This window comes from Ammospiza nelsoni, chromosome 1 (genome assembly GCF_027579445.1).
Source record: "Ammospiza nelsoni isolate bAmmNel1 chromosome 1, bAmmNel1.pri, whole genome shotgun sequence".
Classification (NCBI taxonomy): domain Eukaryota; kingdom Metazoa; phylum Chordata; class Aves; order Passeriformes; family Passerellidae; genus Ammospiza; species Ammospiza nelsoni.
The window spans coordinates 107,337,473-107,355,343 of NC_080633.1; the positions used below are offsets into that span (position 1 = coordinate 107,337,473).

Consider the following 17,871-nt stretch of genomic DNA (forward strand, 5'->3'; position numbering starts at 1 on the left):
CACTGCTATAGTAGAAGTGGGATTTTTATGCGAACATCTCCCAGTGCTTTATATGTGCAATAATAAAGCAAAGCAAATCAAACCTGCCATTTGTTTCACACTACATCTATTCATCTGAAGCTGATAGTTTCCAAGATCAGCTACTCCAACAGGACATACTATACTGAAAGACAGAACTTAGCACTGCACTGTAACACACTGCACTACAGAAAACTCGTCACAGAAAGCACTGGGAATCCAAAACGAGAAACTCTGTCCCTTCTGTGATTTTCATACCAAACGAAAACCCCTACCAAAAACGTTAGGCAAAGAGTGGAAACCACAACCTCGCTGCAGAGTTTGATATATACACAGTTTGTCTATTCTAACAAGCACAGTTGTAATTTTGCTGTTAGTACAATACAGTCCCTATTGCTAGTGCCTTCTTGCATAAGCCAGTCCCTTGTGATGTCCAGTTTGAACTAGTGCTGAGTAAATCTATTAATGTAGAATGAGAACTAAAAAACTCACTAGAATGAGCCAGGCCTGCCTCTGTGTCTTGAACAAAGGTAGAAATATAAAGACTGAGTATTTTCCTCGAGGTGTATCTGTTTAGAAATGGAACAGTTCTATATATTTTGCTAACTAACTTCAAAGCATGCTACTGCAGCACTAGTTCTACAGGATAGACTTCTAAGAAAAGTGCTGTTAAGACTTTCTGCTACCTGGAATAGAACCAAATTGCTGCTTAAGCTGCTACTGAAGTGAAAAATGAAACCAGTTGTTCTCAAGGAGAACTCACTCCAAAAGTTCTCATAGTTTTAACCATAATTGAGCTTCAATACTTCCCAGATGCTTCCCAGAAAGAAAACAAATTTTAGAAAAGGATTGATTTTTACCTCTTCTCATGGGACTTAACTCCCACTAAGCACACATCAGTATATGATATGAATATGTATAATCATGCTTTTCTCTTAAATCTTCCACCCCAAAAAGCAGGAACAGTTCTAGTTTCAGAATGCTGCTTTGTAAGTATGCCTCAGGTGTTTGAGGCACTAGATAAAGGAATGAGTGACTTACGAATACTCCTATGGCACATCAAAAAACTGCAAGTGTGACAGCACACATTAAAGCAACAACAGAATGTTCCCAAACAGATGCAATCAATTTCATGAAGACATCCCCAGATTCCTAAAGCATGTAAATATTTTACACAAACCTTTCAGAGTTCTGATCTGTTTATACACAATCCCTTCTACAAAGAACCTCTTGCTGACTCACTACTCCCCAGCACCATCAAGCACAAGGGACTTGTGACAAATGTCTGCTATGTAAACATATGTTAAAGTCTTGCATCCTAACTATTCATTTGCTGGAGTAAACCAGCTCCTGTAAACTTCATCACAGCCTTGACTTTTCGCAGGGAACAGAGGACTGATCCAAAATAGGTCATGATTTACTTCAGCCATTACTTCTTGCTCAGGTTTTCCCCCTCTCTGTGCCATAAGCCTGTCAGTTACCCAGCTTCAGAGATCTATCACATTTAAACCCAGCATAGTTAGAAAGTGAAAGTGAATTAAACTACTGCTACTCCAACTACTGAAAAGCAAAACAAGATGTGATCACTTAACTGAGGAGGTAAGCTGAGCTCACTGGTGATAGGCAAATGGTTATTTACTGTATCACAAGACAGCATCAGTCTTCATCTCCAAAGTCCAGCCAGCTGACTCTACAGCATTGGAGTACCACATCTCACTGAGATCATCATATTCAAAAGAGAAAACACTTGGAGGCAACAGCTGGCTTGCTTTCAGACCCATATACAGAAAACATCACCAATACAGTTTCTTTTTGTACAAAGGCTGAAAGACCCACATACACACAGCCAAACCCCATACATACCAATTTAAAGTCCTGGTAATCTGTTCTCTTACATCCCAACCCGAAGTCTATAGAGGAAAGCAAAGACTTTGTAGAACAAGTCATACGACTGCCTCAGTCATTCCCCAGATGAACACAAGAGTTCATTGTTAGTCAACCACAAACATTCACATCAAAGTTCAAGAGGACGAGTTTAGCAGGGCTGATTTGGAACTGTTACATTTCATTCTTCTGAGCACAGAGTTGTAGTATCTCCCTATATTTGATTTAATAATATAAATTAAATTCTGCTAATGAAGGAAAGGATCAGGTATGATCATAAAACTTAGAAAAATACAGCAGAAGCAGCAGTAGAAGCAAAAGTCATGCTATCCACACAGAAGGAACTCTTACTTTGGCAAGATCATGTCAACTCAGGCAGACATTTCGGCTGTAAGAGATCAGATATTGAAGAGAAAAGCCGAAGATGCTGAGAGCACGCAGCAGCCTTATCCCAGCGTACATGTCTAATATAAAAATTCATCATTCAAAACTGCTGGGAACAACAGTTTCTGAACTGGCCACATGCTAGGGACAAGGACTGTTTGCCTCCCACCTTTCCGTCCTAAGACACTAACACTTCCTCCTCAACACGGACCTTGCTGCCTTCCTTCCCCTCTCCTGTTTCCACATTTGGCTATGTCAAAGTGTGTTTATTCAGAGGCTGTTGAAGCACTGCAATTTTAACCAGTGGAGGATGTCACAGTTCCCAGCCAGGAACCTGTCTAAAAGCACATGAGCAAACTGCAGAGACTAATTGCTGATTGCAGATTAGAAGGCTGGTTTTGGCTAAAAATCTTGGATTTGAGTTTTCTGTCAGAGAAACTGCTTTCTTCAAAGTGTTTCTGCACAGTCAAGACCTAAAAAAGCTCTTTATGGCTTGTTTCTAAAGTGAGACTCAATGGCAATTCCAAGTCTTCCTCTCAAATGTATTTGTTTTTCCCATTTTACTTTAACAATTTAACTGTAATCTGATAAATGTCGTAAGGTCCACTTAGGTTTGAAAGCTGCAGACGTTGCCAGTCTCCAGAGCCCATTCTGTCCCTACTTGAGTTCCAGTACTATAATACTGATTAGTCAAATACCAGGACTTCAAAGAAAAAGCCTTCTGTTTTTGTCATTTTCTGTGAAGTATTGTTTCTATTCTGAGTAATGCTGAAATTAAATATTGCTGCTATTCACTCTTGCCAATACTAATGCCAAAACAAGCTGGGAGTCAATGACATCTGCAGCGATGCACGCATTTGGGAAGCGCGCTTTGAGTTGCAGACCTACGAGATTACCAGAGAAAAACAACACCCCAAGGATATTTCGCTGCCCCAGTGAGTTTAAGCGAGTATGTCTTCTCAGAGGCATATGCCACAAGTAACTTTCCTCAAACTAAAGGCCTCATTGAAGCTGATCTATCATACTGATGCCAGCAGAACCAGAACACCACACTGCTGCATGCTTTCAGATCTGGTAGAGACAATTTTTTGTCTTCTCCTTTTGAGGGACTGGACATCTTTGAAGTTTGATAGTCCTACAGAGAGACCAGATTTTAAGATGTAAGGGATCTTAAGAATGCATACAGGAAACATTTTCTTTTTATTCTTAAGGACTGTTTTGAAAATAGATCTTAAGGCAGTTTTGATTTAACTACTTCCCTTAAGCATTCTTCCGTATACACCACTGATTACTTTGATCAACCCCTTTGTAATCTCTCCCCCACACTTCTTCCCAACTGGATTATGGCAAGTGCATGTAATGTTTTCTCTTTTGAAGCAAATGTCATGTTCTTGCCATGTTATTGTTGGCTCTTACTGGCTTAGTAGTGCTGCTGGACTCAATTGTTGACTCAGTGAAAACAGCTTCCTATTAAAAAAAATTAACACTTCTGAAGCTGGCCGTCTGTTGTACAAGCTCTGCATTGGGAATCTTGTTAATTATTCATCATTCACTAAGTCTAACTGATGGGTTTTTTAAGAAGAAATTCCAAAACAAACATGCACGCCTGTACAGTTGTTCTGCATTTCTGAAAAACTCAAGATGTCTCACTTGCCAGTTTTTATTTCATTTTGGATACCAACCAAATTGAAGTGAAAAAATGTTACATAGGCCAGAAATCAACAGTGAGTTTTACAATGCAATGCTGGAGTTCTTGTCTCCAAATAAAATCCACCTTGGAAAGCATTCTTTGCTGTTTCTGCTATAGTCCAGAACACGTTCTTCCCACATTTCCAATATTAAAGAATCAGACTTCAAAGACCAATACAGATGCAAAAATCCCACTTCTACTTCATATTTTAGAAGACTTGGAGCATTAAGAAGATTGCCCCTTCTTAGGGATGATTTTTCTCTGAGACACTGTTTTTGTCCTTACTCCTAAGCAGGCAACAGCCAGCAGACTTCAGCCAGGCCCTGGGTAGGGTAATAAGACATTTCCTGAAATTAGAGTCAGTCATGCAGACATTTGTCCAGCAGTTAGAGCAGACAGATAAATATGCTCTGGAGTACAGAAATTCAGTGCAGAACTAGATAATCCAAATGTTCTCATTAGTGGAACAGATCCTTTCTACTTATGAATGATCTCAAACACTTTTGCCCTTATGTGATAGAGACTTTATACTGTCGTTGTGTTTGAGTTTTTAAAAAAATTTTTTAAGAACATTGCAGCAAAGTTATTTACTGTTAAGTATTCTATTTACTACTCTCCTATATGGAATCCAGCAGCATCTATAGTTCAGAGGAAGAAGTGACCCCAGATTAAACTTCTAAATTCTCCCCACTACAAACTGAAACAGAATCTGACAGTCTAGAATGACATATCATTTTTTAGATTCATTAAATTGCATGTGTAAACAAAGACAATACTAGAAAAGCACTGACCACATATTATCAGCTCATCTTGGACACATGGTTCCTTGAAATTTTCTAACACTACTGTACTGGACTGCCCCTTAAGTATTTGTATGTTGAAGGATTGTTCAAACTAGAGAAGAGGGGGCTCAGGGCAAATCTCATCTATATACATAACAGAAGGGAAGATGAGAAAACAGCTGAAGCCTGGCTCCTCTCAGTAGTGCCCAGTGCCAGGAGAGAAAAAAATGAGCACAAGTTGAAAGGCAGGAAATCCTCTATGATTGTCAAAATGTCTTCTTTTCACTGTGATGGTGACAGAGCACTGACACAGGCTGCCCATGGAGGTTATAGAGCCTTTATTCTTGGAGATACTCAAAAGCCATCTGGACATGGTCCTGAGCAACCAGCTCCAGGTTGCCTTGATTGAGCAGGGGGGGTGGACCAGAGGACCTCCAGAGGTCCCGTCCAACCTCAACCATTTCCATTTTGCTCTTCTGTGAAATTAGGGTTTAGGCCTTAGTCTAAAATGTTGCTTCAGAGGTGGAGGAGATTCAGGTCAGACAAAACTAGATTTCTGCTATCCATAGGCACAGATGCCTGCTGTCTAAGGTTTCCAGCTGTCTGAAACAGCCAGCTCATTTTAACCTCAATTTGATTTGTCTGACCTTGCAGCAAGGTGTTTCACTGGAAAAACACACAATCCAATTTGGATGCATAGCACAGGACACATCCACAATTAATAATATTGGGATTTACAGAAAGGTATAAACTACTGACAAACATGGATTACCACATTACCTAGAGGAGGTATACTACTATCTTGACAACTCAAGATTTGTCCTCACCACAATGATCAAAGCCTTGTTTATGGGTATCTCATTAGTTTATGTCTATCAGGGGAAAACCACCAAGTTCCTGCAGATGCTTTTCTGCTGCTGCAGCTCTGCACAAGACCTGGAGGCTGATACTCTGACCATTTACACTGAATATTTCCAGACAAGGTTAGAGTAGTTTTGTTCTCTCTACCCTTTCTCTCACCATAGTTTTTGACTCAAAAAAGAGGGATGTGCAATAGCACCACTATTATATTTCAAGACTAACAAGAAGCTGTATTCCTATTTAAAGGTCAAACATACTTGAACAAGATTTTGTTGTGGAAGCTGTGTAGCTTTGGCAACATAAAACTCCTTGAAGCAGATGAAAAAGTTTGCGGTCTACTAAAGTACCCCTACATTATGAAGGTACACTGCAGACCCTTTCAAATAGGCACGCTCTAAAGCCATTCTCTAAGTCTACTAGCACTTGGACCTATGGATCCAAGAGTTATTGCATTGATGTTCACATTTTAACATTGATAATGTAGCCCTGACAAGCACGAGAGAAGGGAAAACATTCCTATTAAAAAACACGGAGTCCATTCACCTTACAAATGGCTCAACATGAAGCTATGCAAGCAAGGTAAGCACATCACAGGTGTCACTCCCAAAGACAAGATGTTCAGATGAGGGCTGTGCTTAGAAAGCCAGGCATCATCTTTATACAGGCCTCATCAGGATGTTCACAACAAATGGATACACTCTGTTTGTAAGAGGAGCTCTACCTTACCATTTATTTGCAGTAACATTCGGTTCACTATAAATGGAGCATAAATTGTTTTGTGTGTGCTAATCAACCAACCTGGAGAGCATAGGCCTGTATTTCCCATTTATACATAACACTGAAAGCATTTATTATTAAAGTGTATTATTGCTGCATTTCAAGGAGAGTGACATTAAGAACAATACAAGCAATGTAGAGAAGGAGTTTACTAGCATTCCTTTATGAACAGGCATGGCATGTACCTTCAAGGAAAACTTCAACACCAGTGATTTATTTTCAGGGTGTAAATGCTTTCTAAACACAGTCCATTTACCAATTCTAGTGATATTGCCAGTGACTCAGCAGCTAGCATTACACTAAGGCATTTCATCAGTGGACAGCAGAGCAAGCAGAGATAACACACTTCTGAATACTAATATTAAAACAAATAAAGCTTTTAAAGTCACTGCCTTTCTAGGGGGGTGAGGAGAGGGAGGCCAACAAGTACACATTTGGACACAAAAAAAACAGACAAGAGGTCAAACTCCACCATTGCTTACCCTGATTATAAAAATGGTATCAGCTCTAATAAGTCAGAATAAAAAAAAGTCCAAAAAGCAGTTCTGGTTAAAATACCATGACTGTGACCTGGTGAAGTTTAGGTTATAAACAAAAACACAATGGACAATACACCCTCCCCATAAACACTAGTACTGTCTAAATGGAAATCATCCCTTTTTTTTATTTTTACTTCATAGCTGGAAGACCCCTGTATTTCATGGAACCAAAGTGACTAAAATAAGCCAACTGAAAAAATGAGAAAGAACATCAGAAAAGTAAGTTTAGATTCAGTCAATCTCCTTTACTCAAGGAAAGGCTACACATGGACAGCTTATTAGCCCATAAGGCAAGAGATCTGGCATCGCTGATGTTTAAGGAAACCAATAAAACTAAAATATACTTAAATCTCACTACATGACAAACTTAAGATGATGGAACAAGTGTTAAGTGGCACAAAGCCTTAAGTTACTTATGCTGCTCAGAAACGCTGCTTTTAAAACAGCTTCACACAAAATACCTGCATAATAAAGAGTTAAATGTTCTGTCTCCCCCAAAAGCATGTGTCAATACCCAATACTGGATAGACTACATGAAATTTGTTTTTCATATGTGTAGAAATTATTATTTTTAATTATTACTCTCATAAAATAGCTTTTATCAGACTTACATAGAACAAGAAGCCTTATTTCCTTATATATTAATTTTTCATAAATCAAGTTTCAAGAAAGAGAGGTCAAGAAGAAAGATACATCTTCAGATAATTAGTATATGTGTTTGACCACAGTTATCCAGTTTGTGTTCTGATGTTTTATGCAGCTGAGACACAAAACCAGACCACTTAGCCAGATTGTGACTGCAGTCAATTAACTAACACACTTGCCAAGCAAAATCTCAGCAAACAAAGTTAACAGATATGGTGATATGCATAGAGATTCAGCCTCCTGGGTTTTTTCAGGGCCTAATTTTTTTTCCTGAACTGTTACCAGTCCTTAACTGATAATACACTGGTTGGCTTGGAGCAAAAAAGTTTTAGAACTCTGCTCTTCAACCATTCTTCCAAAACACATCAGGTACAAATTAAACCAGAACATGGAAAACAAGCTGATCAGTTTTACATGCCATGATACATCACAATGACATCAGAAGAACAGAAGTGTGTACCCTTCTCACTCCAATTTGTTCTCTAAGCAGGAGAAAAAAACAAACAATATTCTCATAGCATTAAGTAGTGAAAATACTTAGAGAAAATATCCATCTTATACATTTCTTTTTCTGTTTGTCTCCATTAGCTGGGAGACAAGGGCATAATTTCACAAATACATTCATAGAAAACAGAATTCCTAATTCATATTTGAGAAGCTTACTCTATCAAGAACTATTCCATTACACTTGATTGCTGCTCAGTTTTTTCCCCCTGCAGCCTCAGCTAAGACTGTTTTCTCAGCATTAAAAATTAAGTACTCAAACAAGTGGTACACAAGACCTTAGAAGTAAACCTCAGAGCAGGAGCTGCAGAAGCACATTAAGGAGGAGTCTCATTTCAAACCAGTATGTTTTTACACTGTGTTTCCCCAGAGGCCCATAAATGGATTCCAAGTTAGTATACACAAGGCTGCTTAACAACAACCGCCAACAAAAAACACATCTATGGGCCAAGCATTAACCCACTGTGAAAAGTGCAAGAGCAGCTTAGCAGTGGGCTTCCAGCTGGGCTACAAAGTGAGCAGCAGGGAATGCCTTCAGACAAGCTGTCTGACCAGCTTCCATGCAGGCTCTTTGAGCTACAGGTCAGTAAGAGTCTCTGTGTCGCTACAAGTCAGTATGTCACTTTGTACACTTCAAAGTAACCTCCTTCCTTGCAGGTGGTGATATGTTGTATCAGCAATCTTGAAGAAAACAAACAAATAAGAAAACAAAAAAAAAACCCAAACCCACCAAAAAATTCTCCAAAGTTGAGACCCTGCAGTATTAGAAAGCCCAGAAGCACTTGCCTTTTACCCTATAGTAACATCAGAGCATCCTTTTGTGAGCCAGAACCATCTTTCACCCAGAAGCCTTTCCAGCACTTGCCCAAGGATCTTACCAATTGCTTCAAAACCTATCAAATGCTTCAAAAAAAGCACTCTGTCAACACACATAATATCCTTTCATAAAAGAACAGCAGTAATATTTACTTATCTTTCCCCTGAATGGAGACTCAATATTTCTTATTTTAAAAAGCTTCTGCTTAGCTTCACTTCCCACTCTGGTGACCTATTGAATCTTGGCTGCTCTAGGGAAATCTCAGAAAAAAGAAGTTATGGTCTTTAACTCCCTCACCTCTGAGATACTTTGGACTTGCTAAACTCCTGCCTCTACTAGTAAGGACATTGTCTTCACAGATCTATAGTTGGCTTTATACCTGCAAGGCTGCAGTACACTGGTAATAATGCTTTCAGAGGAAGAACACTATGCCATCCACAAACATCTCACTATCAGGTTACTCCAACTTTAATATCTTCACTATAGAGCTTTAGCCCAGATGAAAAATGTGCATATAGAGAACCCAAAAATTAGTATAGCACAAATCATCAAGGCATGAGTACAACTGTCAACATTCTAGCAGGGGAAAAAACCAAATGACTTTCCTGTCAGTAGCTTTGTTCTCTTATACACACTGCCTATACAGCATTCCCCAATATTTTACATCCTCGGCTCCTTGCATATGGGAAAAATACCATTCTTTACTAGGGAGCCCATCTGAGCATAGAGAAGCTTCCATTGAACTTGTAACCTTCAAACAAGATTCAAGCTGCACTAGGTGTTCCTAGTACACTTCCACTCATTTGGAGGAGAAGGGAAGAAACGGGATCAAGTCAGTTACTGACCAAGAGCCAAGAAAGGTTTTCTTGATGTAGGTACACCTTGATTCTCTCAAAAACAAGCAGCTCTTGCTGTGTTCAGTCCAACCATCAACTTTCTGAAAACTGTTCTCCTTCCCAGAAGCACACAACCTGAACAGCAGTCCAGTTGTTCAGGGCATTGCCTACAGGCCTTGACACACTGGGGTTTTCCCTCGATCTCCGCTACCTTCAGCAAGAGCTGAACAGAATGGACAACATTAGTTCCTCTGTGCTCCAGTGATTGAAAGGAATAAAAATTAAAAAATAGGGCTAGCTACTTGTTTCAAAACACAAAAGAGAAAAGATCAGAAAAACAAAGGCACTGGTTTTATCAGCTGAGGGAGTATGGATTCTATAGTTCTAGGTCTAGTTCAGAAGCCAACCAATACACGATCCCCTTACTAGACCTAACTCAGAAATCTTATCACTAACTTTTTTCTTAGCTTCTCTGATTTTATTTCAGTCCCTCACCCCTCTTTATCTCTCCCTTCCACACACACCAGAGGCTCCCAAGACCTTATAGAAGTTAATGTAGCTGATGATATTGCCAGATGGAAGAAAAGGACTGCTGATGGATGCCAGGACTTCTCTAGCAGATTTGCACAGGGTGCCTTTATCAGCAGTTCTCCCTTGACTGCAGATTCTCATCACTGCTCTCCTCATCTGCACCCCCACAAAGAAACAGATAATAAAATTCCTCATTAAGGAGTTATCTGGACATAGCCTACAGGCACCTTCTTCATTCACAATACAGTAAGGTAGGAAGGAGGTTTAAGTGATAACAGCCATGCTCATACCTGTCTCCCAGAAGACAAATCAGAAATATATTAAAGACAACTATTTATATGCCAAAGAGCATGCAAGCATTCACTCACAAGAACGCACACAGACACATCTAACATTCAATTATGATTCCAAGAAATCTGAAATAAACTAAGGCAGTGCACTGAATTTCCAGAGACTGGTATTTGCCAGTTGAACTGTGTGCACATTTTTTATTTACAGGATGTACATACAAGAGATAGCACATTACGCCATGGTAAAGATAACTAAGTTCAAGGACTATGACCCACAGTATATTGACATTAAAAAGTTTTTGTGAAAGTGACAAGCTTAATTTGTTATGACAAATTCTTTATAGCTGAAATATACAACTCATTTAATGAAAAAGTGAAGAAACCTTTCCTGTATTCCTTATCTCATCAGCTAAGGCTTTTCACCAGCTTGTAAACAAGTCCCCTTTTTAAGACAAAAACAAACTGGAAAGAATGACAACTGCAAAGGCTGAAGATCAAAGCCACAAACAGACTACAAATGAAACCAGCTTACAACTGCTACACGTTCTACAGTCATGCTGTACGAGCTCTTAATTTACTGTTACATATAACCCTTGATGGCAAAAGCGAAACTTAAAGAGTCAAGATACTCATCTACACACTTTACCTAAGCACTGGTTAGTGAAGAAGTAAGGCAAAAAAAGGAAAAGCCAATTTCTTTAAATAAATAATTTTTTTCTATCAATTTCACACTGCTTCAGTACAGGTAGTTCAAGTACTAGAGATTAATTTTAAACTCATTCAGAAAATCTAGCAGAGAGAATACCGTGAAAAGAACCTTATGTTCAACTTCTCCTACAACTACATAAAATAACTCAGGTTGCAAAAACTACTAGAATCAAACTGCTTTAGGAATGTAGGTTCTGATATTTGCTAGAAATAGTCCAAGGCAAATCCTGCTTTGAAACACTACTCACTAACCTTGTGCCAAAGTCACTGCAGAAAACGTTTCAAGTTGGGCAGGCTGCCTCTGACACCAACGCCCCAGTATGTACTCAGATTAAAGCAACCAAGTTACATTCCCTTTTCCCCTCGCATGTTTTAACTATTTGGCAAAAAGTATCTGTGCTCGCATCTGTTTGACACTGACGGGTTCATCCCAATGTCAAGAAGGAAGCAGAGCCACTGAGAGCAGCCCCCAGCCCATCACGAACGCTACATACCGCGGGACGATTCTGGGCAGCGCCGTTCCGAGGGAAGCCGCCCCGGCCGTAGCAGCAGCAGCAGCACCCGCCGGGCGGGCACACGCCGCGAGCGGCCCCTTCACCTTGCACCACACGCCGCGGGCTCCGCGGCCGCCCCGGCGCGGCGCAGGGCGGGGCGGGGCGGGGAAGTGGCGGCCGCCCCGCGCAGCCGGGGCGCGGCTCCGCTCAACGCCGCTCCCGCCGGGCTCCGCCGGGCGCGGGGCGGCGGCGCAGGAGGAGCAGGAAACCAGCCCCGAACGGCGGGGCGGCCACGCCGGCTCCCAGCCCGGCTAAAAATGGCCTGATGGAGCGAGCGCGCCCGCCCCTGCCGCGCCCCCGCCCCGCCGCCGGGCTCGGGCGCTGCCCGGCGCTCACCGCCGCGGCTCCCGGGGCGGCCCGCGGGCTGTGCGGGCTCCCGAGCCGTGCGGGGCCGCCCCGCAGCACGGAGTCCCGCCGCAGTGGGTTATTTTTGGAAGCTCCCTCCGCCTCCGGCTCTGCGGCGTCACAGCCGCTCCCGCCGTGCGGAGCGGGGAGGTCACGCCTTCCCGCGGCCGCCCGGAGCCCGCACCGCGCCGCGCCCCTCGCCGCCGAGCCCCGCACGGCGGCACCGCGGGCAAGGAGAAGCGGCGGGCAGACGGAGCGATCGGAGATTCATGCACCATTTCTAGCGCAAGTGGAGGACGGCTGAAGCTGGCTGGTTTAGTGCTGCGTTAGCAGTTTCATCTGCAGACTGCGCGATTATGCTACAATTGGCAAAGCACAGTGATAAGTAACACTAAATAAAGTTTCCTCTAGAGAGCAAAAAGTGCGTTCACTGTGGTTATGCTTACTGAAGTGAGGAGCCTCCCCTCATAAGTCAAGCAGTAGCTTCTGGTATGCTGACAATTTAAATTAGAGCGAAAAAGAATTCTCCTTAAAGATGAAAGATAGAAAGGCACCAGGCTTGAGAAAACATTAATTCTAGAGATAACTGGATTTCATGGGACATGGACAATACGATTGCAAGGTTGTATATATATTGCTTTTAAAATGCCAACAAAACTACAGTCCTGAAATCAACCCTGAGCAGCAAAAAATCAGGGCCCTGACTTATAAAGGACAACAAAGCCAAATGCTGTGGGTTTAAGAACAGTAATGATCAATGAATGTAGCTTCTTGGAAAGCTGCAAGTCTTAGGAAGAGATTATGGCATTTTAAAAAGCCTGCACTGTATTTCTGAACTTAGTAGTTTGAAGTTTAAAACTACCAAGAAAAAAAAATTCTCCAGGATCACATCATCTCCCTGTCATGACCGACTGATTTCACTAGCTATGGTGGAAAAACAAGTTCACACCTCAGCCTATCCCTCTGTGCCCAAATCCATGTGCTTCCAGATTAAAATAAGGCCTCTATTACACCTACAGAGACTATTCAAGTTCAACTAAGGTGACATTACAATTTCACCATATGCTTTGCCATACACCACTCTGGAAAGCTATTTTAGTCTGGCTTGAAGCAAGATGCCAACACAATTAAGGAATACTAACTAACACTATACACCCACTGTTGTAACAATTTCCCCCTCATCCGCAAATGAAGCTGGCAACTTTAATATCAGACTTTCTGAAGGAAAAAACTCCATGTGAAAAAAAAAAGCAATGGTTGTTTCACTCTGCTAGAACTTAAGTAAGTCTAAAAGACTCGTGACTGGAAACAAAGGACTTGGAAAGGAATGAAAAAAAACCAAACCTAGACAATGGAGCCAGTGTTTGTAGCTCACTGTTAAATAACTGGAAGACAAGCAGCATCAACACAAACCTCATTCTGAAACACAGCTTACAGAGGACAGTAGAGTAAGAGCCTAACCCAGGGATTATAGTTACCACAGAACAGGAAGACAAGCTTATTCCATGGTACAAGGGTATCGTCAAGAAGGAAGAAAAATATCAGCTCTCCTGCTCTAGGAACTAGTGAATTTGACATATATTCCCAAATTGAAGTGTTTGCATGATGTTTAACACTATAGAAGACATTTGTTACTGGGAAAGCCAGAAGTTCAACAAATAGCATTTGCACACCCACTAAGCACATGGTCTGAAAAACAAATTCAGAAGCAATATTGTTCAACACTTCAGTTAGCTAGTAAAAACGAAAAAAAAAAATCCAAAACCTAATTTTCTCAGTATTTTGACCTTCACATCAGCAAAGCAACAGCTTTATTGAATTCAAACATTCAGTCTGAACATTGCAAGCAATAGCTTGTAACCAAAATGTCTCTTTTCTGAACACCCAAATACTAAGACATCCTTTTGCAAAGGCATATACCTAGTCTTTCTCTATAAGAATAAATTTTTGTCCCATTCAGTATGCAAAAGGACAGCTTATCAACAACATGGAGTGGTATGGGTTTGTGTATTTATTTTTGTAACAGGTAAACAGGGAACTAGACAAATATGCTAAGTTTTTAAACCCTTTATAGACCCAAGCAGCACAATACATACCCCTTCTTGCTTTGTGAACAGGTTAAGGCACTCAGCCAGAGCCTCACATGTTTCCTGGGATACTTCAGAGACCACATCAACTTTCTGCAGGAGGGGAGAAGATATTCCTGAAAGCACAAAAATATTAGTAATGTTAGAAGGACACTGTAAATGTCAGGATTCTTTAAATTATTTATTCCTCTAAGTAATACAGACATAACATTCACATGTTACAGGAAGGCTGGTGCATTGCAAGATCTGTGGGAGGGTTTTTTTGCATCCTTTCCCTAGTACTGGTATAAGAGGCACATGAATAGATTGAGTTTCTCTTTCAGCATGGTTTAGAAAGCAGAGGCAGTAAGCCATGGCAGCAGGACACTGGGAAAGGAACTAGCAACAATCTCCTTTTAACCACTTACTAGACTTTAAAGCTTCAGCTGACAGAATTTAAATAAAAAGGATTCTGCACTGGTTTACTATAAATAGAAGTGTAAAATTTAGATTATTTTTTGCCTTCTGCCATGTATTACATAGAAGAGAAAGAGCTTACCACAGTGCTCAGTGCAGCTGAAAATTTAGGTTTGAGAAAAATACATTGAATTGTAACTACAAGCACACTGAACAAGTGTGGGGGAAGGGGAAGACCTTATTTTCATGGACTCATGTGTAAGTAGCACAGCTTGTCATGTCACATCCTCACTTCTGTGACCATTTAAAGAAGGAACTGCATGTCTAGAACCAGCAGGAAATCATAACTCAATCAGCTGGTAGAAATGATTGGAGTCAATCTGTGAAGTTTTCTGATGCGCAGCAATTCCTTGAAAATCAAGTAAGTAATTTTCTCAGGAAGCATAGTTGTTGCAATTAAAATAATTGCAACATTTAGTGCCTGCAGACTCCAGGATCAGTTGACAACATTTAGTAACCCAGGTGCTTCGAACTGATGTCACACCAGTAACATTAAGAGGTCCATCAGTGACAGTACCTGAGCTCAATTTTTAACTTATACTGCTTATGCAGGACAAGATACAGTACATTTCCACACACTAATTGTGGTCTCTGAACCAGAGCTCACCACTGACTCAAACTGACTCTTCCAGCAGCTGCTAAGAACAGCTAGTGCCTCTAGAAGGAGGGCAGCACACTAAGTGCAGGGGACATCTTTATTTGAAATATACAAGATGCATAAGTCTCAAAGATTCAGAATGGCATGCCAAGTCCCTGGACTCAGAACAGCATGTTGAAACAAGGAGAGAATTTTAAATACCAGGTGCCAACATAGCCATTTTTATATTACTCAAACGATTTTAGGGAAAACACCACACAGAAGGGTTTCTAACTCAGAAATTTGCATTCTTCTGGAGCCAGAGGATTCAAATACTTTAAAAATACCACAACAATGGGAGAACTAGAGCAGTTCTCTCTGCTGCAACCTACAGAAGGTGCACATGATTCCAGAAACAGTTCACTGACCTAGCAAGTTACAAACATCCCTTGGAAGGAAAATAGGAACTTATTATTGCTATTGGCCAAGACTAGTAGTTTCTAGGAATGGAATCTGCTTTTGCTTTACTATGGGTATTGGTTGTTTAAGTTGTGTATTTCCTTTAAAAAAATGTTTTTCTTCTTTAAAAAAGAACCTCACTTGTTCTACAGTCAGGGAAACTGCCTCTATAGCTACCAAAGGAAATTTATCCACCTTATAATTTTCAAACTGGGGGTTTTTGTGAAAAAATCTGTTTTACTGTAACAGTGATTACAAAAGCTACACAATAAGTCATATACATTATGAAATGTCCCTTTGCCTTGTGAAATAAAAATATGGTAAAAATTCAGTTTATGAAAAAGACAGTGTAACATCACAGAGTAACTTACCCCATTGGCATGTGGAGAAAAAGCTGTATTTTTAGCCTTCTTTTGTAAAGGCACAGGGATGGAATAACTTTTTAATTCTCAAAACTGGTATTCTACTACAGACTAGGGATCTGTATAGACAAAGAACTTGTTCTCTAATCTGAGCTACAAAATTTTAGCCACAATATATAACTAGGACTCAGGTCCAAAGGACCAACAATTCTTACAGAACTCCTTTGTGTGTTTAATACATGAACAACTTCTCTACATGTTTAAGGTATTTAATAAAACAAGTACAAATCTCTAGCATCTTGATGCCCATGATATATTTTAGCAGTTATTCTGCAAAAATTTAAGAACGTGTTAAGAATTATAACTTGAAATGAAACCTGAGAAGTTCAAATCTGGCATAAAAGTCATAGCAAAATCTGTGGTATATATCCCATTATATCATGCCTCCAGTTCTCTGTATAGTTTTGTGATTTCACTGCTCTTTGTACCTGTGAAGAGACACTTATGCACTACAACAAGCTACCAACCACAGATTTGGTTTTAAAAAAACCTTAAAGCAGACCCATGTTATATTTTTATGATACTATTCAATAAGGACTATAGCTAGAGGCAGTTCCACTGCATTTACAGCTGCTAATAAAATTTCTTTCAATCAGCATACTTCTTAGTTGTTTCTCCAAATCTGAAATCTTAATTGTTAGCAATTACTGTAATGCTACTTTATTTGAATCTTTTTTCATGGGGAAAATTGTCCTCCATTTTCAAGCTCCTGAAAATTTGATTTTGGGGAAATAAAAGCATCCTGTTAAAAAGAGAAAATTAGTTGCTTGGTAACAAACTACATTTTAAATTAATCAGCTTTACCTTTTGTAGCATCCAAAGATTTAACCATTGCAAGGAAGTCTGAAACCTCTTTACTGAGTCTTTGTTGGCATGCTTGTGCTTTCTGAAAAAAATAAGGATAGCTACTTCAGAAGTACCTTGTTCTAAGGAAAGTGTATGTTTACTTTCTTTATTATAGTGAAATTTTAAAATTTGGACAGCCAAGAGACTGATATATTAAAACTGAAGCAAATTACTTAAACTACCTTCAAAGACACAAAAGCAAACAGAGTATTTATGAACATCTTATCACTGACTAGATTTTATTTAATTTAATGTAGCAAATCAACCCCAGTCAAAATTGTTCTATGTGCCACTTTTGCTATTCACCTCATTCTTTACTGAGCAGTTTAAAAATCTGGGAAGAGCAAGTACTTGCTCTTTGAGAAACTTAAGGACAAAATAAGCACATGCATAGGTTAACTGATAAATGGCAAGTATAGTGGCATGCAGAAACTAGCCCCAAGACCATATTTCAAGCCCGCATTCAAACCTGGAGACAGTTATAATAAAACCATAGAATGGCTTGGGTTGGAAAGGACCTTAAAGATCATCTAGTTCCAGCCCCTGGCCATCCACACCTTCCACTAGCCCAGGCTGCTCAGAGCCCCATCCCACCTTGACCACTTCCAGGGAAGGGGCATCCACAGATTCTCTGGGGAAGCTGTTCTAGCACCTCACCATCCTCACAGTACAGAATTTCTCCCTAATATCTAAACAAAATCTCTCCTCTTCCCACTTATCCTATCACAACTACATCTAGTGTGTAATCACTACTACACAGTTGGCCTGTGTAAAAAGTCACTCCCCCTGTTTTTCACAAGCCACCCTTAAGGCCACAGTGAGGTCTCTCTGAAGCCTTTGCTCCTCCAGCTCTCTAAGT

General features: G+C 40.3%; 1 protein-coding gene across 2 annotated transcripts in view; it reads right to left on the minus strand.

The window, feature by feature from the left end:
• OSBPL1A (oxysterol binding protein like 1A) overlaps positions 1 to 17,871 on the minus strand; it is a 78,047-nt gene that overhangs the window by 35,920 nt on the left and 24,256 nt on the right. The window contains exons 15-16 of one of the 2 annotated variants that reach the window (XM_059471443.1): positions 16,971 to 17,052; positions 14,262 to 14,368 (exon numbers count right to left, since the gene is read on the minus strand). In XM_059471443.1, the coding sequence (XP_059327426.1) occupies positions 14,262 to 14,368; positions 16,971 to 17,052 (189 nt within the window). Of the gene's footprint in view, positions 1 to 11,760; positions 11,965 to 14,261; positions 14,369 to 16,970; positions 17,053 to 17,871 lie in introns of those variants that run through there. The other variant, XM_059471444.1, reaches the window with a different exon arrangement.